Below are 25,316 nucleotides of genomic sequence, written 5' to 3'. Positions count from 1 at the left end.
TCTGAAAAACCAGACGTGATCTGCTTAATATAAACTTTCCTCCTTCATGATGTCTCTGATTCCTTGGTATCTCTCCCAGGTTACTCCCTCCTCCGGTATGATAGACCTGAGCCTCGTCCTGGAGGGGGGGTTGCTATCTTTATAAAAAACTCTCTTCCTCACTCGCCCTGCACTGCCCTCTCTCCACCTCACCCCCAGGAATACCTTTGGCTACAGCTTCCCCTTCGCTCCCACATTTTGTTCATATGTGTGTTGTACCGTCCACCAAACAGTGATGACTCCATCTACATCTCGCTGTCTGATAATATGGACCAACTTCTATCTACCCATCCCAACTCTCTCTTCCTCATATGTGGTGATTTCAATTGTCACCATGCCAGTTGGCTGGGTGTGCGTACCTCTCTCACCAGCCATGGCTCTTCAGCAAAGGACTTATGTGACTCACTGGGACTGACACAATCTGTCAATTTCCAGACCCGGATCTCAGTCAACGGAGCATCTTCCCCGCTGGACTTGGTTATGACTAACTTCCCTGAAAATGTCTGCTGCTCTTCTTCTGCTCCAATCGGCTCATCTGATCATGTGCTTGTTAAAGTGGACATCTCTCTGACCATTCTCAGAGAGCCTCCTCAGCGTCGACGAGTCTGGCATTTCACTCAGGCCAACTGGCACGGTCTTCAAGCGTACCCAGTCGTACCCAGCTGCTCCTGGACTCTGTGTCCTTTCCTCCTGACAAGGTGGAAAAGTTTCTGTCAACCCTCGACTCTGATTCTGCAACTGGACCTGATGGCATCAGCACACGGGTCCTAAAATCCTGTTCTTCCGCTCTTTCACTCCCTCTCTCTGTTCTCTTCACCCTTTCTTTTGCTCAAGGTCATCTGCCATCTGCTTGGAAATCTGCCAACATCACCGCTTTGCACAAAAACTGTGCAAAAACAGATCCCAGCAACTACAGACCAATCAGCCTTCTCCCAATTATCAGCAAAGTCATGGAATCCATCATTGCTTCAGATTTGAAATCTTTCCTCTTCTCCAATGGCTTGATCTCTGATCATCAATTTGGTTTCAGACCTGGTCACTCTAATCTGGACATGCTGCTTCTGCTTTCTCAACAATGGATGGAGGTCCTCAATGCCAAACAGGAAATTACAGCTGTCTCCCTTGACATATCACGTGCCTTCGATACGGTCTGGCACCCCACTCTGCTCACCAAACTCTCCTATTTTGGTATCCATGGAAATCTCCACGCATGGCTGGCGGACTTCCTCTCTAGTCGTGGTCAACGTGTGGCCCTGAATGGGTTTCTCTCATCTCCTCTTCCTGTTCAGGCTGGAGTTCCCCAAGGCAGTGTTCTGGGCCCTGTGCTTTTTCTGGTCTTCATCAATGATCTCTCTGACTCTCTTGAAAATCCTCTCTATCTCTTTGCTGATGACTCTACTCTCTGTCGCGCCATTCTTCCTCCCTCAGATCGGCAGTCTGCAGCCTCCTCACTCTCTGCAGACCTGGACAAAATCACAGACTGGGCAAACAAGTGGAACATGTCTTTCAATCCTGACAAATCTCACACTCTTACGATGTCTCTCCGAAAAGACCGACTGGACAACCCTCCCATCCACTTTCTGAATAATCCTCTCCAAGAAGTTCTGTCACTCAAGCTTTTGGGTCTCACTATCTGCCATGATCTTTCCTGGGAAAACCACATTTCAAATCTGGCCTCCAAAGCCAGTCGCCGACTGGGCATCCTCCGTCGTGCGAAGTCCTTCCTTGGCACACCTGAGTTCCTCACCACATACAAGGCTTTCATCCACAGCTCAATGGAATACTGCTCTCCCCTCTGGGCTGGTGCTCCTGCCTCACACCTAGCTCGTCTTCACGCTGTTGAAACCAAAGCATTCAGAATCATTGGAATCTCCCGCAATGAAGCTAACTCCAAGGGCCTCTCACTCACTCACCGCAGGCAGGTTGGTGGTCTTTCCGTCTTCTACCGACTCCTCTCTGGCCTTGCCCCCCCCCCCAGCTCTCTCTGGGCTCTGTCCCGCAAATATTCCTACAGGTCACACAAGATCTGCCTGCAACCCTCTTATGGTTAAACTGCCCAAATCAAGACTCTCTGCTCACCTTCACTCCTTCATTCCTCTTTTCTCCCGCCTCTGGAACAAACTCCCTCACTCTCTTCAATCCCACTCCACCCTCCAGGTCTTTAAAACAGCTGTTGACCACCATCTCTTATCTTCCCCCATCCAAAACCTTGATCTTTTCTACCCCCGCTAATTTCACCCCAATTCCACTTTTTTGAAATACCAACTTCTGTCCTGGAAGTCCTTGGTGTCCTTGTGTTTTATACTTCTCCCACGCCCCCCCCCCTTCCCACACCTTCTCCGCCCAAGCCCTCTCCCTCCCACACATCTCCCTGCTCTCAAATGTTGTGTGCTCTCAAGTGTTTGTGTGCTTCCCCTTCTCTCCCCATCTTGTCTTCCGCTCCCTCTTTTTATATATTTTGTTTGTCTGGTTGATTTGTTTGTGAAGTAAATGTCAGCTCTTTCACGAGCCTCGATTCAGTATACAAAAAAAAACCAAAAAAAAAACGGAACCCGAAACAATGAAACACGACGATGAATAAATGCGGTTCTAAATTGGGATCCCACACACCTCACTTCAGAAACGAGACAGGGGCAAATGAATTACGAAAATAAATGTTTCGTCGTGTAATGGAAATGTGGTGCGTCCTTATCTGGTCATCGTCTTGCCCACACGCGGCTCCAAGCTCCGGCGGGAAGAAACCCTTCGTCCACTTCGCCCACGCGCTCCGCCAGGCCTGAGCCAATGCCCCACTCGCCCCAGCCTCGTCCGCTCCATAGCACGCCTCACTCCAAACCCCTCGTCGGTTGCACACGAGGTCCGTTCGCTCACAGCACCAAAAGCACCGAGGGTCGTTCTCCAACACGAGGTCCACTGCGAAGAGAGGGTGCTATGAGAGAGAGAACAGCGCCAAGAGGAGCAGAAGCCAAGAGAGAGGAATGCGACTGCACAATCAAAACTCAGGGCCAAGAGAGCGAATGTCGTGCAGCGTCCCCTTTTATCACTTGGCTTGTGACGTCAGTCTTGGCGCGCTCCCCAATCAGCGTCTCGTAGCTTCCCGCCGTTCTCTAGTCTTCTCTCCGTTCTCTCCACGTCACCGCCGCTGATTCGCGCCAGGTTCGCGCCTTCAGCGCTGATTGGCTGGAGGTTCGCGCCTTCCGTGCCAACCAATCACACATTCCTTGGGCATGGTTACAGGTCGTGTCACGCGATGTTGCCAGGCTAGCTGGTTGTGTAGCTGGCGGCGGCCATCCGGCAGTGCCCCGATCTGACTTCCTGCCTGTCTTCTTCCGAAGTCATTGTAAGGGAAGAGAACTAATTAATGTGTGCACTAAAGGGCCTATCTAAGTGTTTATATGTGCATGCATTGCCAGAAGGGACAAAGGGGGGACGACGGTTTGGCGACAGGGGGGACGACGAACAAAGGAATCTTATCCATAATCCCTGGACTATTTAGCACGCCCTGCTCCCTCGTAGCGGGGACATCAATACAGCTTATCCCGACAAACCGGACTACACATATAACTTATTACAGGGTAGATTCCCTATCGTGACAGTCAAAGCATGTTACCTATACAGATCTACCTGGCTCTAGATATTCCTTTACCCAAATTCATAACAATATTCATGAGGATTCGAAGCTTTATAAAGGGAGTGCGAGATTGGAATTACGAATAAGGTCCTGTTTTTTATGTATTTATTTGAGAAGAGGGTCATTTTAGTGGACATATGCCATCCTGATTAAATATACATAAATAACAGACTTTTAAACCTTTGCCCTCACCACTGACCTTATCTTCCCATTACATGACATATACAACAACAACCGTTACATTCCTGGCAAGGCCATGGCATCTCAATTACCTGTAGTGTGTGGCCTCAACTTGACAGCGGGGAGGTCCTAAACTGTGGGCAGGGTGGTGTAGCAGTGTGTGTGTGCCCACAGCGCAAGCAGAGTCCCCAAATCCAGGAATTCCTTGGGCCCCTCTCTTCGCTTTCCACCCCCAAGCACCACAGCAGCTCCCTTTGCTGTATACCCCACCGAAGAGGTCACCCGTTTGCGTTTGGCAGCCTTCCGTGGTTGCCAAGAGAACTCTATCCCATGGCCGACCTATCTGACACTCTTCCCAGTGGGTCATCCATACCAATTCCCAAACTCACCTGTATACCCCCAAAAGCAAAGCATAGCATGTCATGACAATGGGGAAAGGTAAATTTAACACAAATTACAACTGGGGAGCCCGTTGAATAACAGCAGCACCTGCTGCAGCCAATCTTCTCATGTACCCCATGTTTAAAAAAACCAGGCCTCTCTTCCCAAACTATGAACCCATTAATCACAGCGGACCTTCTGTGGAAGGCCATGTGGGCCTCTCCAGGCCTTCCCAAACACTCCATAACTTTCCACAGATGGTCCCATGGTTGTCCGGTGGGCTTTACTCGTACCCAGTCCGTGTGGATCATCCTGCGTCCATAGCCCACCCAGCATGGCAGGTCTCTACATGTTGGCTGTCCCAGAGCCGCAGAGACCTCCCTCTCCCCCACCCATAGTGGTCCTCATGGTGCACCATACCATGTGACCAGGAGAAACCAGCTCGGTCCCCCAGAGGTCTTAACCCCCTCCAGGGTCAGGCGACCCCATCGACCTAAGACACTCGCACGGACGGCGCCCCAATGGAAAGGGAGCACCACACCCCACCAGACTCCCTGTGGGGCCCGGATCGTGCCACACTCGTGGTCGGATCCCACGCCCAAATTCTGCCAGTGAGGCTCCACAGCTACCTGGTGAAACCCAATTTCCCAGGAGGGCAATTTCACATGTGGCTGATCCTATTAACCCACCCTGGTCTGAATTCTCCAACCTGGGGACCAACTCCAAACAAGGTTTCTCAAGGTTAAATTAAATTTAAAGTTCCGTCCTCGCATTTCCAAATATGGCTGCACGCTATGACCTGATTGTTCCTATTAGGCTTTTCTGCCCCTCCCTGCAGCCGCTGCTGGCCTTGGGTCTCTTGCTCTCCGAACTTTTCTCCATTGTCATGAGCTGCCACCTGCGCATGACTCACAGCTCCTATCTCTGCATTGGCAAAGATAAACCGGACTCAAACCGACACCAGCCCACATTGGCCTGTCCCTTTCTCAATGCCCTACTGCTATGCTTTTTTCTTCTTACCCACTGTCCCGCAGTCACAAGCACACACTCTGTGCATAGAGAGTCGACGACTCCAGACACTGAGTCGACAGGGTCTAACCAAGCGCCCGAGAGAATCGTCCTGCACACCACAGATGTCGCTTCACAGTCCATAACCTATCCCCCTCTAACTGGCTTGTCACATGGACAGTGTCTTTCCACCAGAGCAGGGCGACATCCACACCGGTGCAATGTTCCTCCAGTTCATTATTAATCACCAAACATGTCTCTGTGGAATTTGTCTGAACCCCCCTAAACCAACTTACCATTCTACCTTTAATCTGTGCCCCTAACTGTGCACCTAAAACATCATTATTTATGTTCATTTCCGTTTTTATTTCCATCCATTTCTCTCGTTTCAATTATTCGTTCTCTCATTTGCTCCATTCTTTTTTTAACATGGCCTGTGTGGACATTGCATCCATTTCCTGGCGAGAACACGAAGGAGTGGGGGGTGGGGAGGTGGGAGGCGTGGGTTATATATTGTTGCGGATCCCGGGTTCATCGACGTACTAAGGTGGGTTTATGACCCCGTCCCCCCTCAAACTCCGGTTCCACAGGCCGTTGACCCAAGCGACTAAACTCGTGATCGACGGGTTGCTAAGCAACTCCGATCGCCAACCTCCTAGCCACGCGCTGTAGAGTTTGCTGGTCAATTAATCCCAAATACCTTCAAGACACGCGGCCGAAAAAACCGGGGATCGAACCCTCGCTTCCCCCACTTTATTGCGTGCCGAGCGGATTTGCACGGTGTGTAAAGCGGCGTTATCTGACCTGATTTACGGACCTGATTCAAGCCAAATTCGGTCTCGGATGATGCTAGGCCAATGGTGAAAAGACGTACCCGAACAGGTTTGAAAGCAACAACAAAATGTACAGCCTTTTATTTAGAAGGCAAAGAGAAAAAGAGACGAAGATGCAACCTTATTCATTCCTTACCTACAATAAACCCCACAGGTGCCTTCACACACTCACACACATGGAATGACACACTGGTTATTCTCGTACCGATGTACGTGCTGGGATTGACTCGAGGGTGGCTGCTGCTGTGCGCAGCGCGCAGCTCGATCCGGACGTGCAGCCTTGATGAGGTAAGGTCCGAAGAATGAACCGCCGCCTCGAAGACAGTATGGATGAACTTCCACGCAGTTCAGACGAGCTTCAACGCAGGCAGACGAGCTTCAATATGAGTCATGGGAGGGGCCAACGCTTGCAGGTCAGCCGGATCAGAGCAAGGGATCGGCGAAGAGCGATGGTTCAACACTCGCAGGTCGGATCAGATAGACAAAGGGCGTCCGCGAAGTCAAAGCTGATGAGGGGCGTCGGCGAAGCACAAAGCAAGAGTGTCGTCTGGTGTAGCAAAATGCAAAGAGGGTCGGCTAAGCACAAAGCAAGAGAGTGTCATCGGCGAAGCAAAATGCAAGAGGGTCGGCGAAGCACAAAGCAAGAGGGTGAAAATGCGATGGGCGGGGGTTTTTATCAAACCCGAAAAGCTTCCAGAATGTTTCACAGCCTCCCATTGGCTGAGGTTGGTCACGTGCTGGCCTTCAATCCCTCCTCCCCCTATGAAGGCTTCAGTCCTCCTTCCCTCTTTCATTCGGGGAGGTTTCACAACCCATTGGTCGCTTGCTGGTGAGGTGTCCCCGACCCCTCATTGGTCACGTGGGCCTGTGATTTTGGCCACACCTTCCTGCACATTAAAAATTTCTTCCCTCAACCTCACGAGGGTTTGAAATCCTGCCTAATTCAACGCATATTGGTCTCGATTATTACGCAATGGAAAGGGGCTAATCTTTACATTCATTAAGAAATAACTAACTACTGCAGGCTACATGTTGTCGTGCAATTAACTATCGGGGGTTTGCATTTATGGCAAAACCGCAACAATATATACAGATGGGACCGTCATTTTTTTCCACGCCATCCCTACATAGAGAGTACTACCGTACTCTCTGATATATGCCCATATTATTACATGCCTATAATCCTCCCCGCTATGTCCCAACCCTGGCTCACCTCCCTCATCCTCGCTACTCCCATGCACCGCCATTTCAAGCACACAAGATCCTTAGTTCTGATTTTAATGGGGTTGATTCCCTTTTTATAAATACCAGAGCAGAGGTATAATAGAACATGATGTTGGGGTCGGCGGGGAAGTGGGTGTGGGAGGGGGGGGGGGGGACACGGATTCACAATAAATAATTATTTACAATGGCAATAAAGAAACTAAGGCGCCACACTCCAGACTCAAGCATGGACGGAAAGGGGAATGAAAACCGAGTGAGGCCTTATCTCCTGGTGGGCGTCGACACAGCTGGCGATGAAGCTGCCACGAACCCACAACAAAGCAGATGACAAACAGTGAGACGAGCAAATGATGAAGCTGGAATACGAGCAGGAGTGGAACCAGAGAGACAAGCAGACTGCCACAATGGAGGCGATCAAAAACCATCCCTCCAAGGAGAGCGAAAAAGCCGAAGAGACCGAAACTCCTCCAATCTTTCTCTCCAAGATGCCCCTCCCCCAACCACTCCTTCTCTGGATGGCACCCATCTCATAACTCCTCCCCTCTCTTTCCCAAGGCCTCACCGGCACCTTACTTAGGCAGTTAAGACCAAAAAATAGGGCGTATCGTTCATTTTTTCAGGAAAGCACCAAATTTGGCACAGAAGTAGTATGGACCTAAACAATTGTTTTCCTGAGGGGCGCCCAAAAATTCAGAACCCCTGGTGGCCGCCATATTGAATTTCAACATGACCGCCATTTTTTTCCATTTTCCTTGAATCTCATAGTATTTTAGGTAAAATTTCAATTCCAAGTGATACACATTGTTTTATTGGTTTCTGATAACAATGAAATGGTATTAATTAATCAAAGTTACACACAGTTGCAGTTTTAACTTAAAATATTGTGGGCACTTGAAAGGTGGAGGCTCTCACACAGATGCGTAGTACTACAAGCACTGTCCATCGCAGTCACACAGTGATGTGCAGGGCAGATTTGCCCTGGAGCATTTACAGTTGCCTTTACAGGCCGACTTACAATGGCAGCTTGTAAGCTCTGAACATGCCTCCTGTATCAGTGGTATTGTGGTCCAAATTGGTGTCCAAGAAGTCCCTGTTTTCATCCAGCCCCAATCAGCTGGTGATGGAAGTTCTGGGTAGGGCACAAGTGCCTGACTCCATACGTGTCCAGCCTGAAAACATGCACGTTTTAGGTGTTGTTCGAAGGCGTCTGCTGTTGGGGGAATGTGATCAATTGTTCTTGCCTTCTTCGTGAACAAGTGTCGGCGCATGTCATTCACTGTCTTTATCTCGGTAGTCCGGTCATAGAGGATGGCAACATATCTTTCTATGCTCTGTAGTTCCATAGTAATAGCGTCCACAGATGGCCTATAAGCGAGAGCATGAAAGGTCTGCGTGATGCTGGGGTATGCCTCCCAAGCCTTCCAGGCTGTCTTTTTCCCAATTTGGGCAAAAAATGACACTGTGTCGCAGCCAGTGAAGGCATGAAATAATGGCAAAGACTCGGGCTTCCTGCGGCCAAGGCCGGTGGCAATTTTATGGATGGCAAGGTAGCGGTAGCTTTTACCAGTGCCAATGGCAATCCAGAGTTCCTCCACACCATGTGACTGGTAGGTAAAGTAGTGTGCTATTGCCAAGACCACAATATCAGAATCTACAGTTCGAATCAATACCCGTTTTCTCCCCTTTTTCACGGCGCCCCTCAGGATTTAATTTTAATTTCAAAATTTCTAAATTTTTGAGCGCCCCTCAGGAAAACAATTGTATAGGTCCATACTACATCTGTGCCAAATTTGGTGCTTTCCTGAAAAAATGAACGATGCTTCCTCTTAACTGCCTAACTACCTCACCTGGAGATTACAGAGGTTTCACATACAAGTCCTTCACCTTAAACCCTAGCCATTTATTGGACAACGCATCACCCTTTGTATGATGCACAATTACGCAGGACAATTCTTAAGCTAACATCTTCCTACTTAATACATCAAAATGGCTAAACTACCCGAAACACGGAGGAGCATATTGAACTATATTTTACAATACAGACCTAAATGTTCTAAAGGGATTCCTACCGCCCACCCCTACAAATGTAGCAATACCATAGCAGAGTACATACCCTATGGGCGATCTTGTTCAAAGTATGCAATACGTTCTTCTGACATATCCCTTTATTTGGGCTGTGTATGGGCAACAGATCCTGAAAGCCGGATTATGTATATGAGGCAAATACATGCGTACTGCTTATGTGCATATATGATCCATCGTGGTTATTCAGCCAAATTGCACCCCCAACGTCCTCCTCCCAGACCCCCAAAGGAAGGAAATGCCAAGATGGGCAAATTGTTTTTCCAAAGCTTGGTGAAATCAAACGAAACTTACACGTGCACAACTTCAGCAAGCCCTCATTAATCCCTGAAAGTTTAGCTTTCTTTCTTGGTCAAATCCTCTCAGAGGAGTAGATGAAATATACAACCTACTTTCACTCCATTATATATGGATTTATGTGCAAGAAGATATGAATTTTTCTTTCTCATTCATATGCAGCATGTGGCTGCTGGGTTTCATCATTGTTGGAAACACTGCTACAACATTGCCCCTTGTAGGCCAGAACCAAGGATTGGTTCTGGCCAGGTTGCTGGTGATGACTTTCCAACTCTTCACCGAAAGACACAGATATTTTAGGTACGAGGACATCATCTAATGTGAGCAAATTGTTACCCAGCGAGGGACAGACAGCTTTGTGATACAATATCCTGCGTGCGAAGCACCAAATAATCCATCAGTTTATGGCCAGGTTGGGAGTTGAACCCAAACTATACAGCTCTACTCGAAGGTATGTATGCTACCTTCCACTATCCTGTGAAATCCTCATTATAAGCGTTACGATCCATGTGAGTGTGAAGCTTAATTATATGTTTAACTGACAAGATGACTTCCTTATGGTGATGGTGATGTTGGCCATATGTTTAACCCAGCAGGATTTCAATTAGAGAGCAGGTGGAACATCTGCTGCTAAATCCAAGGTTGTGTGTTTTTATCTTGTCTGTATAATAAGCATTCTCTCATACTTTGCCTTCCAACGTGTGGCATTAGAATTTGCAATTTGTACTTTTCTGGTGGGATATTTAAAGTACAATTGCCTCAATTTACTGAAGTTTAAATTTAACAAGAAATACTCCATCATTGCACAGATTAGTGTAATTGTGTTGCAGATCTTTTGGGGACTGGCAGGATGGCCCAGAGGTCTGCACACTCACCTCTAAGCTGTCGAGCCTGGGTTCAAATCTCAGTCCAGCTACAGGTGTGGATACATGACCTTAGGTTAGGGGTGGGGAGGAGGTGTAAAAATTTACATTGCACTGAAAAATATAATTTCTCCGAGCAGAGGGAGAAGAATATTTTTTATGGGTTTTATTTTTATCATAAATTCTAAAGACTATTCTATAATACTGTATAGACAAATAACGCTCTAATTCACTTGAAAATAAGTTCTCTAATGGAAAAAACTTTTAACTCAAAACTCAACAATAATTTTAATTATTGTCATCAAAAAAATCCAATTGAATGAAAAGCAGACATTGCATATTAATGAAACAAATGACATAATGATCAAAACAAATCAATGTCTATGACATATTGAACAAGGTTTGACATGGAAGTGACTTTCGATCAGAATTACTTTTGCCATCAGCTGAACATTTGCCTTCATCATCTCGACGATGTGAATCACTTATAACAAAGCTTGCTTCTCCAACACATTTGATGTCCATTGTATAACCTGGAGAATTCCCAAGGTCAAAAAGCATGTTCTTGAGTATTAAACACAAAGACTGAGTGCCAAATTCAAACAGAACTAGAACGGGCACTCGGTAGAGCGCATACCTTCGCCGCAGCTACTGTTCTGTACTTGGTAAAAATACGATTTTGACCTTTTCGTGACCTTGACCTTGACCTTTGACCCGATTGCTCCCAAAATCTAATCAAATGTGTCCCGTATAATAACCAATCATCCCACCAAATTTCATGCAATTCGGTTGAATACTTTTTGAGTTATGCGAATAACATACACACACACACACAGACATACAAATAAATACACAGCGATCAAAACATAACCTTCCGCTTTTGCGAAGGTAACTAGAACGGCACTCAGTAGAGAGCATACCTCCACCACCTCCGCCTGGTTGGCCATATCACTCAATGGTGAAGAATCACTTAAAAAATTATACTAGCTGGATCCAGATCCAGATCTTCACCAAAATTGATGATTCTTCCTTGTCACACACACAATCTGTCCAACAAGTTTCGTCCAAATCCATCCATAACTTTTTGATATATCCTGCTATGTATCGTTTTTGGCCCTATCTCCCAATCCACCAATATCTCCAGAACGGCATAAAGATACCTTATGAGAAAATGGAGACCACCGGAGGTGCTAGCGAATGACGAGTGGAAAGTCCATTACCAAATTGTGGTGCCACAACCGTACCGGAAGGAGATGCTGAGTTTGGCACATGAGACACCTTTGGCCGGGCACCTTGGAGTGAACAGGACGTGTGAAAGAATTCTGGCACATTTTTTCTGGCCAGGATTGCGACGTGATGTGGCGGAGTTCTGTAAATCTTGTCCGCTGATGGGCAAACCTAATCAGAAAACCCCTCCTGCACCTTTAAAACCAATTCCAGCTTTTGAAGAACCATTCAGCCATGTCATTATTGATTGTGTGGGTCCTTTACCTAAAACTAAGGCTGGACATCAGTATATGCTGACCATTATGTGTGCTTCCACCAGGTTCCCAGAAGCAGTGCCTCTTAGGAAAATGACTGCAGCAGTTATTGCGAAGGCCTTGATTAAATTTTTCACCTGGTTGGCCTACCTAAGGTCATCCAGTCTGATCAGGGTTCCAACTTCATGTCAAAGCTTTTTCAGCAAGTGGTACACCTGTTGGGAGTGGAGCAAGTAAGATCAAGTACTTACCATCCCGAGAGCCAAGGGGCCTTGGAAAGGTTTCACCAGACATTAAAGAATATGATCAGAACGTACTGTTTTTTTTTTTTTTTTTTTTTTTTTTTTTTTGTATACAATATCGAGGCTCGTGAAAGAGCGAACATTAATCACATGAACACACAGAAGGACAAACCGACACATAAAACATATAACATAGGGAGCGGTAGACAAGATGGGGAGAGAGGGGGAAGGACACAAACACAACATTTGAGAGCAGGGACCGAGAGACATGGAGACATCGAGAGATCTGAGAGAGGGCGAGGGCTTTGGGGGGGGGGGCGTGGGAAGGGGGCAGTGGGAGAGGTATAAAACATATGGACACTGCCAGGACTTCCAGGAAAGAAGTTGGAATTTCAAACAAGGTGGATCTGGGGTGAATTAGCGGGGGTAGAAAAGATCAAGGTTTTGGATGGGGGAAGATAAGAGATCACAAGATCTCTTCTCCGTTTTGATCTCTTCTCCTTCTCCGTTTTGAATGTGACAAGGATTGGGATGAGGGAATACCCTTATTGTTGTTTGCTACGAGGGAATCTGTTCAGGAGTCTTTGGGATTCAGTCCTTTTGAACTTGTGTTTGGACACACAGTTCGAGGACCTTTGAAACTGGTGAAGGAACAATGTCTACAAGAGGAGTCGCAGTCAACTGTGTTAGAGTATGTGACAACTGTTAGGCACAGATTGGCTAAGGCCTGTGAATTAGCGAGAGGAAACTTGAAAGTAGCACAGGACAAAATGAAAGTGAGACATGACAAGACTTCTCAGATAAGAAATTCCAGTCCTGCGGACCGAGTGCTCGTGTTGCTTCCAGTTCCAGGTCAACCGCTGCAGGCTAGGTATTTTGGTCTCTATGCCATCGAAAGGAGGGTCAATTAAACAGATTATGTTGTGACAACTCCTGACCGACGGAAAAAGTGGCAGCTGTGTCACGTTAACTGACTGAAGAAATATTATGAAAGGAAGCCTGTAGAAAAAATGGCTCCTGTCACACCTGTCATACCTGTAGTCGGGGTGCAAGAGAATCCAGAGTTTGAGGCCAGTGTGAAGTTCGATAGCATTGATGACCAGACTTGCCCCAGATTGATGAATACTGAAGTGTTAAAGAACCAAGACCAGACATGAGGTCATTTGACGAGGGAACAACAAAGGACAATTATCCAACCTCATTTCTGAGTTTGCACATTTGTTCACAGATGTACCTGGTCGTACCAATCTGCTATGTCATGATATTGATGTGGGGGAGGCCACTCCCATGAAACAACACCCCTACCGGATGAACCCTGTTAAGATGAAATATCTCCAGCAGGAGGTTCATCCAGATTGAATTAACCTTGAGAATTCCTGTGTGTTGTTTGGAATTTTTGTTACTTACGGGATTTGATCAGCCATAGTTTTGATTTATAGATGTTGGGTGTGAGTATTACTTTTGGGTGTTAAATATACTTTTTGTATGGAAAGAAAGTTTTCACCATGTTCAAACTTTCTTCCTTGAAGGTTGGGAGTGTTACTGATTCGTCACTTCCGCCTTTGTTGTTATTATATACTTGTAGGATTTTTAGTTTCAGGTAATATTGTTGTTGAGATTTTTGTGTGAAATTAACATGACTTCAGTAAAAGGTGAAAATAAATGTTTGTGAAGGAAGAAGGAAGACGCGGCAAAGGAACCGGAAGAGGTGAGAGATGGGGATCGGCAGAGAGAGGAGTAGAGAGACAGCTGTGTCACGTCGAGGCTGCGAGCTGACTTTTTAAATATTGGTCGCGAATGAGTTGAGGCTTCCCATGAAAGGGATTGCCCGTGACATCGTTATATATTGCGAGTGCAATTAAACCTGCATCTCAGGTTTTATCATCAAGCGTGAGTCATTGTTGGAGGGAGTCAGCGCCTCCATTACAGGCTGATATGCCATTTTGTCCTCGAAGAGTCTCTCAGATTGGTGCAGCTTGTTTTGTCATTGGGATTCCCATATCGACCTCCCCGTGTGGATTGCTGTTGGTTTCCAATCGGCTCAATTCCCATATCGACCTCTCACCTCGTAACTCCTCATCCACAGCCGCGCCGATACCTGCCTGTTGTTTTGCCAATCTGCACGATTTCAACCTTCACCGTGTTGGGATTTGGGCACGGACTTTGGGGAATGTTACATTCCACTCACGTTTGGCGTATCGTGAGTTCATTGCTTTGAGAGCATTGGGGAATGATGGTATCATCATAGGTGTTGTTCATTTGATACTAGTGATCTTTTCGTTGTACTTTGTTTAAGAGTGTTATTACTGTGTATGTGAGAGTTATTAATACCATTACTTGTTTTGTTCTAAAATTGCATTGGTGTGGTTTTACCATGGTTTATTAGAACACTCAGAGTAAAAAATCTTTCTGCCGTGTTCCCACTCCAGACTCTGAGGTGCACCTTAACCGGGGTTTGGGGAGGTAATACGTAACAGGGTGTTAAAGAAGTGTTGCAGATCTTTTAATTTGCTAACGCTTACATCTTGATTAAGTTGATAAAGTACTCGTATTACATCATTCAAGTTAATAAAGTTAGTGTGATCCATTGTAAAAAATAATATTTTTACAAGTTTCAAAAATTTGAACATGATCAATAATTAATTGGCTTTTTATCAATGTGGTTTCAACCTCACTTAACCACGAGCTCACCCCTTCTGGCCCCTTCCCACTACTTTCAAGTTTTCTTCTGGTGGGGTTGCCATGGCAAAGACCCTATTTTGCACTGGCATAAAACGCATGCTTCTGCGGTTTGTGAATAGATTCATGGGAATTTCACAGTGGCAAGTATAAGTGACCACTGGCCCACAATTTTAGTGAGGACATCTAATCGCTCTCAAGAGACATCCAGTGTGGACACTGCCTGTTGATGAGCACAGTTAAGGTATCAATCTGCCTTGCAGATTTCCATGCTCCCCATGGCCTTAATGGCAAAGGATAGGGGTGGATGACATTTTTTTTCAAGTGATATCATAGGTGATACAAAGTAGAGGTGGTTGGTTAAAATCCAGCTTAAGACAGCAATGCTAGGATTTGGATTCTAAGCTTCAAGAAGCTGAGATTAGTTTCAGGAGAACTGCAATGCCACCATTGGATTGTCAGTAAAAACCCAGCAGCCTCATTAACGACATTCAGGGTGGGAGAATCTCCCTTCCCACCTGGTCTGGTCCACATCTGATGAGAGCGTACTTACTGTAGTTGACTCTTATTACTTACTAACGGGTACTCCTTCCTGCCCAGAAGGATAGTAAAAAATAAGAGCCAACCCTTCTCGGCCTAATCTGTGCACATTCTAAGAAACTGGGCAATGTGCACATTCTAAGAAACCAGTTTCCTGTCCTATCTATCTATGGTCCTTCGTCCCTGAGTAGTTCCCGGGCAAAGTGATGGGACCGGTCCACCACAATGGATAAATCGTCCGAATATTAAGACCTATGAGAAATGTGAAAAACTCCAAAGATGCAAAAATAATAATGGAAATATATCGCAGAAAACCAAAGTAGTACACCCTGAATATTTGGTGTTGGTCAGCCTAATGGTCTCGAAGTAGTTACCGGACAAACACACATCCAAATTCCACTCTGTTTTATGTATTGCATTACAGGTGGTCGTTCTGAATGAGCATAGGTCTAACCCTTCCAACTTAGAAAACATAACACCAGGAAAATCAGACAAAGGCGACAAGGCCATTTTCTACATATATCGTATTCCCGGTCCAATGCTTCTGCGCAGTCAATTAATACTTCACAGAGAAGGTACAACAGGCAAGTATAATTGATAGCAGATCAAACTATACATTCCTGCATCCTTTTGGGTCAAGCATAATCTAAACCTCCGATGGCCAATCTGGAGAAGTGATCAATCTTTCCTCGGTTGTTGCTTTCTGAATGAAATTAGGATTAGGCATTCTCCACCGTACGTGGACGATCTAAACTGGCTCCTTTACTCAAGGTGGACAATGTCTCACTCAGCCCAGCTTGAGTGCGACATGATTGCATGAGGGTCATGGCAGAACTCGGGCTTACTTTTTGGAATGACCCTGAATGCACTTTCTTTAATGCGGTTCCTGGCAAAACTCACAAATCAATAGTCAAGAGTGGACTATTCCTCAGTTTGTTCCCCAAAATTCAAAATCTAGAGCTTCCCTGATTCCAAGGCTTCATCCATCCACACTTCACATGGGTGACATCCTCAAGCATTTCCCAAGGTGACATAAATATAATCAACTCGCATTCTCTCCTATATCTGGGTGTTGGAAAGGGAGTGATTTTGTAAGCTTATTTTCACAAAAAACATGATGTGAAATGACACAAAACGCACATTGACAATTACGTATTCTTCTACGTGATATCCTGATGATCCCGACAATAAATCCCTGTGGTTCATTTTGCTTAACAGTCATCCTTCTCTTTTTAGTGCCTGCAGAATTTGCATAGTGGCCTCTTGTTTTTTGCAATTGAATGTGTTTGTTGCCATTTAAGCTGCATGGAATGGTTTCAGTTAGAAGGCTGCTCAGGATTTCAAGTGGAACTTTGTGTACGAAAGTCAGAATAACCTATGTACATTAATTATTTTTGAGGGAATATTGCTTGATGATGTTGGTAACTATTTTTTTGTGTATGAAGTCGAGGCTTGGGGAAGCACTGGAACACAGAATGGGCCAGAACATAATGTGATGGGGGGTGGGGTGGGCAAACACACCAACAGCAGGGTAGAGGGTTACAACAGATGGACGCTTGGAGGAAGAATGGGCATGAGAAACAATGAGGTCAAGTGAAGGGGGAGAAAGACACAGAGGATGAACAAAAAGAGTATATGGCGATGCATGATTGCCTGTCTGTCAAGGACCTCCGATCTTTGCCTCCTCGAAGAGCATCTAGGAGTGGACAATATTTTTTGGACAAACGAGGCTATGAACAATGATTGTCCTGTAATGGATGCTAAGCAGTTAAACAATGATGGCGTATACTTAAACTTCCACTCCGATGGGATAAGTGTGTGAGGAAAGCAACATATGATTTACATAATATACGATGGTGGCTCAAGATTAATGGTGTACTTCTATTGGATAATATGTAAAAAAATAAAAGTTTGAGTAGTATTGTCTGGGTGTGAATCTGGATATGACCAGAAACTGTCAGACTGATGCTTCGTAGGCAGGACGTTGCATCACAAAATGCACCGTGCCTGGGATGGAAGATAACCTGGCCATGTCCAGTCGATGAGCATTCATTGGTGGATGTTAATTGGATATCTTTTGCAAAGAGTAGATGAGGTGTAGCCAGCACCGCGAACAAATTCCAAATTCCTGCCACCTTCAATCAAACGTAGACCTGGCCATCTTGTTCTTGAAAGACGGGCAAAAACATTCCCTGGCCAACCCCAGGAGAAGTTAGGAACAATTGGGTTTGTAACATTGCTGAATTGAACCCACAACTTCTTAGATGCCAGTCCAGTTGCCTCACCACTTGCCAACCACCTTTGGGGCACAAAGGTGACTTAAAGAAAAACTCTTGGTAAAACTATTGTGCTCTATTGTATTCTTCAATTTGAATTATGTTGAAGCTTTCAGTTGAGTCACCATTCAGGTTCATGTTCAACATTTTAAAATCAAGTCAATGTCATTGTCTGAAGGACTTACATTTGCCATTATTGCTTGTAAATGTATTCTTAAGGAAACAAGGTCCTTTGATCACTTGCGGTTACAATTTACTCATGTGTTCTTGCCCTCAGACTGTTCGAAACGCATCCTGAGTGTAAAGATATCTTCTTTCAGTTCCGAGACATGGATGACCTGCATAAACTGAAGAGAAGTAGGCAATTAAAGGCACATGGTCTAAGGTGAATTCACACTTAACGCATGAGATAAAGAAACAAGCAAACACTACAATTGGTTGGCGGCCTAGTGATGCCAGACACTGATTATAATTACACAGAAGGTTCGTAATTAATTACCATTTAGAAATGTCAAAGATGCAAAGACTACCCGTTGCCTCTATGCCACCACTGTTTTAATCTCTGAATTCTAGATATTAATCTGTGATTGATATTCTCACCTTGATCTGTTTCGGTCAGCCACATTTCACCTGTCTCTGCTCCGCTCTATCAAAAGGGAAGCCTTTAATATTATTTGCTTTCCCAAATATAACGGGGGACTGCTTACTTCATATATCTCTGTCCCCTCTTCTCTCTCTCTCTCCTCTCCCACTCCCTCCTCCGACTCTTCTGTCCCCTGTTTCTGCTCTATGTATGGCCACACTGAGCAGCGGAGTGTGTGGCAAAAAGAACAAGAAAGAGCAATCAGAGATTGTAGACTCTCGCCAGGACATGTTTTAGTGGTTTTTAAGGCTTTTGTGTTAAAACAAATATGGCGGCCGAACCACGCGACTGATGACATAATCATCATGTTTTTTTCCTCCACCAATTTATCCCTCGATGATGCTCACGAAATTTCATCTTAATCGGATGAAATTTTGTACTTGTTGAATTATGACGTCATAAAGGAGGCACCTATGGCATCATCATTAACATATTTTATTCCCCATGGAGACTTCTTTACAATGAGCCATGTCTCAATTTTTTCTTTGCAGCACTTTCGGAGATATCGACGTGCAAAATTTTTCGGTTTTTCCAAGATGGCGGCCGAACAACGTGACTGATGACGTCATAATTATTTTATTTTTTTTCTCCACCAGTTTATGCCGACATCGCGCTCAAGAAATTCCATCTTGATTGGATGAAGTTTTGTACTTGTCGAATTATCAAATTATGACATCATAATGGAGGCCTTGGGCCGAGAGAGTTAAAAAATGGGCACAGTCTATTCCAGGGCAAGACAAATATGTGTGTAAAGTTTGGCGATTCAACGTGCAACGGTGTAGACGTAGTACTGCGAACAAACAGACAGATGAAAAATCGGTCAGAGACCGAGGACTTGCCGGAATGTACTTTTTTATCGGCCATTTTGGACAAATATGGTGGCCGAACCACGTGACCGATGATGTCATCAGTATTTGTTTTCTAAACTAATTTATTCCTTGATGATGGTCAATAAATTTAATCTTGATCGGATGAAGTTTTGTACTTGTCGAATTATGACTTCATAATGGAGGCACCAATGACATCATCATTAACATATTTTATTCCCCATGGAGAGTTCTTTACAATGAGCCATGTCTCAATTTTTTCTATTCAGCACTTTCGGAGATATAGAGGTGCAAAGTTTTTCAGTTTTTCCAAGATGGCGGACGAACCACATGACCGATGACGTCATCATTTTTTTTTCTCTCCACCAGTTTATGCCGTCATGTCGCTCAAGAAATTGCATCTTGATTGGATGAAGTTTTGTACTTGTCGAATTATCGAATTATGACGTCATAATGGAGGCATTGGGCCGAGAGAGTTAAAAATTGGGCCCAGTCTTTTCCAGGGCAAGACAAATATGTGTGTAAAGTTTGGCAATTCTACGTGCAACGGTGTAGATGTAGTACTGCGAACAAACAGACAGACAGACAAATGAAAAATCGGTCAGAGACCGAGGACTTGCCGGAATGTACTCTTTTATCGGCCATTTAAGACAAATATGGCGTCCGAACCACGTGATAGATGACGTCATCATTAACATATATTATTCCCCATGGAGAGTTCTTCACAAAGAGCCATGTCTCAACTTTTTCTATTCAGCACTTTTGGAGATATGGAGGTGCTACGTTTTTCGGTTTTTCCAAGATGGCAGCCGAACCACGTGACCTATGATGTCATCATTAACATATTTTATTCCCCATGGAGAGTTCTTTACAATGAGCCATGTCTCAATTTTTTCTATTCAGCACTTTCAGAGATATGGAGGTGCACAATTTTTCGGTTTTTCCAAGATGGCGGCCGAACCACGTGACATATGACGTCATCATTAACATATTTTATTCCCCATTGAGAGTTCTTTACAATGAGCCATGTCTCAATTTTTTCCATTCTGCACTTTTGGAGATATAGTGGTGCAAAGTTTTCCCATTTTTCCAAGATGGCGGCCGAACCACGTGACCGATGGCGTCATCATTAACATATTTTATTCCCCATGGAGAGTTCTTCACAATGAGCCATGTCTCAATTTTTTCTGTTCAGCACTTTTGGAGATTTTGTGGTGCAAAGTTTTGCCGTTTTTCCAAGATGGCGGCCGACCACGTGACTGATGACGTCATCATTAACATATTTTATTCCCCATGGAGAGTTCTTTACAATGAGCCATGTCTCAATTATTTCTGTTCAGCACTTTTGGAGATATAGTGGTGCAAAGTTTTGCCGTTTTTCCAAGATGGCGGCCGACCACGTGACATATGACGTCATCATTAACATATTTTATTCCCCATGGAGAGTTCTTTCCAATGAGCCATGTCTCAATTTTTTCTGTTCAGCACTTTTGGAGATATAGTGGCGCAACGATTTGCCGTTTTTCCAAGATGGCGACCGAACCACGTGACTGATGACGTCATCATTTACATATTTTATTCCCCATGGAGAGTTCTTTACAATGAGCCATGTCTCAATTTTTTCTGTTCAGTACTTTCGGAGATATAGAGGTGCAAATTTATTCGGTTTTTCCGAGATGGCGGCCGAACCACGTCACCGATGACGTCATCATTGGGGCACAGTATATTAGAGGGCAAGACCATTATGTGTGCAAAGTTTGGCGATTCTCCGTGCAACGGTGTAGACGCAGTGCTGCAAACAGACAAACAGACAGACAAACAGACAAACAGACAAATGAAAAATCGGTCAGGGACCGAGGACTTGCCGGAATGTACCGTTGCTAGTAATATATAATGGCGATACAACAATTTTTACCGCTTTGCTTTGAAGAACGGGAATGAAGGGGGAGGAGCGTGTTCATATGTGTGGTTGAAAGCTTTGGGTGGTGAGGGGGCTTGAAGCCAGATTTTAATCTTTCAGCCGCCGTCACTGTGATGCGAAGCGAAAGACGCCTCAGAGCTGTCATATTCACAATCACTATGTCGTACGTACTCCCGATACGTGTTTCCTTCATTGTAAAAACTACCAAGTCAACAGTTAAAAGGATTTTGAGCCGATAGGTGTTACAGCCTTGGCAAGATCGATGGAGACAGCGATCTGTTAGCTTATACACCGCCCAAATAGCTATGTGGAATTCTCTCATGGAGAGATTAAACCCACGTCGTTTGAACTTTGGCAGAGGTCATTATTTACTTTTAATGATGTTTATATACGAATCAAAAAGAAGATAATTGGTTTTGGGTCGTCCTTTCCGCATATCTCGTGGGATTGTGAGTTGGAGAGATGACCGTGATGGCGGGTACCGTTGCTAGTTAGCAAAAAACGATTTTCACATTTTGGGTGACCTTGAGCTTAACCTTGGGCGTGGAGAGTTAAAAATTGGGCACAGTCTATTCCAGGGCAAGGCAAATATGTGTGTAAAGTATGGCGATGCTATGTGCAACAATGTAGACGTAATACTGCGCACAAACAGACAGACAGACAAACAGACAGATGAAAAATCGGTCAGAGACCGAGGACTTGCCGGAATGTACTCTTTTATCGGCCATTTAAGACAAATATGGCGTCCGAACCACGTGATAGATGACGTCATCATTAACATATATTATTCCCCATGGAGAGTTCTTTACAAAGAGCCATGTCTCAACTTTTTCTATTCAGCACTTTTGGAGATATGGAGGTGCTACGTTTTTCGGTTTTTCCAAGATGGCAGCCGAACCACGTGACCTATGATGTCATCATTAACATATTTTATTCCCCATGGAGAGTTCTTTACAATGAGCCATGTCTCAATTTTTTCTATTCAGCACTTTCAGAGATATGGAGGTGCACAATTTTTCGGTTTTTCCAAGATGGCGGCCGAACCACGTGACATATGACGTCATCATTAACATATTTTATTCCCCATTGAGAGTTCTTTACAATGAGCCATGTCGCAATTTTTTCCATTCTGCACTTTTGGAGATATAGTGGTGCAAAGTTTTCCCATTTTTCCAAGATGGCGGCCGAACCACGTGACCGATGGCGTCATCATTAACATATTTTATTCCCCATGGAGAGTTCTTTACAATGAGCCATGTCTCAATTTTTTCTGTTCAGCACTTTTGGAGATTTTGTGGTGCAAATTTTTGCCGTTTTTCCAAGATGGCGGCCGACCACGTGACTGATGACGTCATCATTAACATATTTTATTCCCCATGGAGAGTTCTTTACAATGAGCCATGTCTCAATTATTTCTGTTCAGCACTTTTGGAGATATAGTGGTGCAAAGTTTTGCCGTTTTTCCAAGATGGCGGCCGACCACGTGACATATGATGGCATCATTAACATATTTTATTCCCCATGGAGAGTTCTTTCCAATGAGCCATGTCTCAATTTTTTCTGTTCAGCACTTTTGGAGATATAGTGGCGCAACGTTTTGCCGTTTTTCCAAGATGGCGACCGAACCACGTGACTGATGACGTCATCATTTACATATTTTATTCCCCATGGAGAGTTCTTTCCAATGAGCCATGTCTCAATTTTTTCTGTTCAGCACTTTTGGAGATATAGTGGCGCAACCTTTTTGCCGTTTTTCCAAGATGGCGACCGAACCACGTGACTGATGACGTCATCATTTACATATTTTATTCCGCATGGAGAGTTCTTTCCAATGAGCCATGTCTCAATTTTTTCTGTTCAGTACTTTCGGAGATATAGAGGTGCAAATTTATTCGGTTTTTCCAAGATGGCGGCCGAACCACGTCACCGATGACGTCATCATTGAGGCACAGTATATTAGAGGGCAAGACCATTATGTGTGCAAAGTTTGGCGATTCTCCGTGCAACGGTGTAGACGCAGTGCTGCAAACAGACAAACAGACAGACAAACAGACAGACAAACAGACAGACAGACAAATGAAAAATCGGTCAGAGACCGAGGACTTGCCGGAATGTACTTTTTTATCGGCCATTTAGGACAAATATGGCGGCCGAACCATGTGACCGATGACGTCATCATTAACATATTTTATTCCCCATGGAGAGTTCTTTACAATGAGCCATACCTCAATTTTTTCTGTTCAGGACTTTTGGAGATGTGGAGGTGCAGAGTTTTTCGGTTTTTCCAAGATGGCGGCCGACCACGTGACTGATGACGTCATCATTAACATATTTTATTCCCCATGGAGAGTTCTTTACAATGAGCCATGTCTCAATTTTTTCTGTTCAGCACTTTTGGAGTTATAGTGGTGAATTTTTTTTGCCGTTTTTCCAAGATGGCGGCCGACCACGTGACATATGACGTCATCATTAACATATTTTATTCCCCATGGAGAGTTCTTTACAATGAGCCAAGTCTCAATTTTTTCTGTTCAGCACTTTTGGAGATATAGTGGCGCAACGTTTTTCGGTTTTTCCAAGATGGCGCCAGAACCACGTGACTGATGACGTCATCATTTACGTATTTTATTCCCCATGGAGAGTTCTTTACAACGAGCCATGTCTCAATTTTTTCTGTTCAGTACTTTCGGAGATATAGAGGTGCAAAGTTTTTCGGTTTTTCCAAGATGGCGGCCGAACACGTCACCGATGACGTCATCAATTGGGCACAGTCTATTCCAGGGCAAGACCAATATGTGTGCAAAGTTTGGCGATTCTACGTGCAACGGTGTAGACGCAGTGCTGCAAACAGACAGACAGACAGACAGATGAAAAATCGGTCAGAGACCGAGGACTTGCCGGAATGTACTTTTTTATCGGCCATTTAGGACAAATATGGTGGCCGAAACACGTGATAGATGACGTCATCAGTAACTTATTTTATTCCCCATGGAGAGTTCTTTTCAATGAGCCATGTCTCAATTTTTTATATTCAGCACTTTCAGAGATATGGAGGTGCAATTTTTTTCCAAGATGGCGGCCGAACCACGTGACATATGACGTCATCATTAACATATTTTATTCCCCATGGAGAGTTCTTTCCAATGAGCCATGTCTCAATTTTTTCTGTTCAGCACTTTTGGAGATATAGTGGTGCAAAGTTTTGCCGTTTTTCCAAGATGGCGGCCGACCACGTGACATATGACGTCATCATTAACATATTTTATTCCCCATGGAGAGTTCTTTACAATGAGCCATGTCTCAATTTTTTCTATTCAGCACTTTCGGAGATATGGAGGTGCAAAGTTTTTCGGATTTTCCAAGATGGCGGCCGAATCACGTGAACGATGACGTCATCATTAACATATTTTATTCCCCATGGTGAGTTCTTTACAATGAGCCATGTCTCAATTTTTTCTGTTCAGGACTTTCGGAGATATGGAGGTGCAAAAATTTTCGTTTTTTCCAAGATGGCGGCCGAACCACGTGACCGATGACGTCATCATTAACATATTTTATTCCCCATGGAGAGTTCTTTACAATGAGCCATGTCTCAATTTTTTCTGTTCAGCACTTTTGGAGATATAGTGGTGCAAAGTTTTGCCGTTTTTCCAAGATGGCGGCCGACCACGTGACATATGACATCATCATTAACATGTTTTATTCCCCATGGAGAGTTCTTTACAATGAGCCATGTCTCAATTTTTTCTGTTCAGCACTTTTGGAGATATAGTGGTGCAAAATTTTGCCGTTTTTCCAAGATGGCGGCCGACCACGTGACTGATGACGTCATCATTAACATATTTTATTCCCCATGGAGAGTTCTTTACAATGAGCCATGTCTCAATTTTTTCTGTTCAGCACTTTTGGAGATATAGTGGTGCAAAGTTTTGCCGTTTTTCCAAGATGGCGGCCGACCACGTGACTGATGACGTCATCATTAACATGTTTTATTCCCCATGGAGAGTTCTTCACAATGAGCCATGTCTCAATTTTTTCTGTTCAGCACTTTGAGATATCGGGGTGCAAAATTTTTCGGTTTTTCCAAGATGGCGGCCGAACCACGTGACTGGTGACGTCATCATTTGGGCGCGGTATATTAGAGGGCAAGACCAATATGTGTGCCAAGT

At 44.6% G+C, this 25,316-nt stretch overlaps 1 protein-coding gene across 1 annotated transcript in view; it reads left to right on the top strand.

Annotated features, from left to right (window-relative positions):
- LOC144889091 (cytoglobin-2-like) overlaps positions 1-25,316 on the top strand; it is a 61,609-nt gene that overhangs the window by 16,121 nt on the left and 20,172 nt on the right. The window contains exon 2 of the mRNA XM_078768950.1: positions 18,034-18,141. Within this exon, the coding sequence (XP_078625076.1) occupies positions 18,034-18,141 (108 nt within the window). The remainder of the gene's footprint in view (positions 1-18,033; positions 18,142-25,316) is intronic.

The sequence above is a fragment of the Myxine glutinosa genome, unplaced genomic scaffold (assembly GCF_964187855.1).
Source record: "Myxine glutinosa unplaced genomic scaffold, kmMyxGlut1.1 SCAFFOLD_752, whole genome shotgun sequence".
Classification (NCBI taxonomy): Eukaryota; Metazoa; Chordata; class Myxini; order Myxiniformes; family Myxinidae; genus Myxine; species Myxine glutinosa.
Note: the sequence above shows the minus strand (reverse complement) of the source record. Positions and strands in the feature narration are given on the sequence as shown.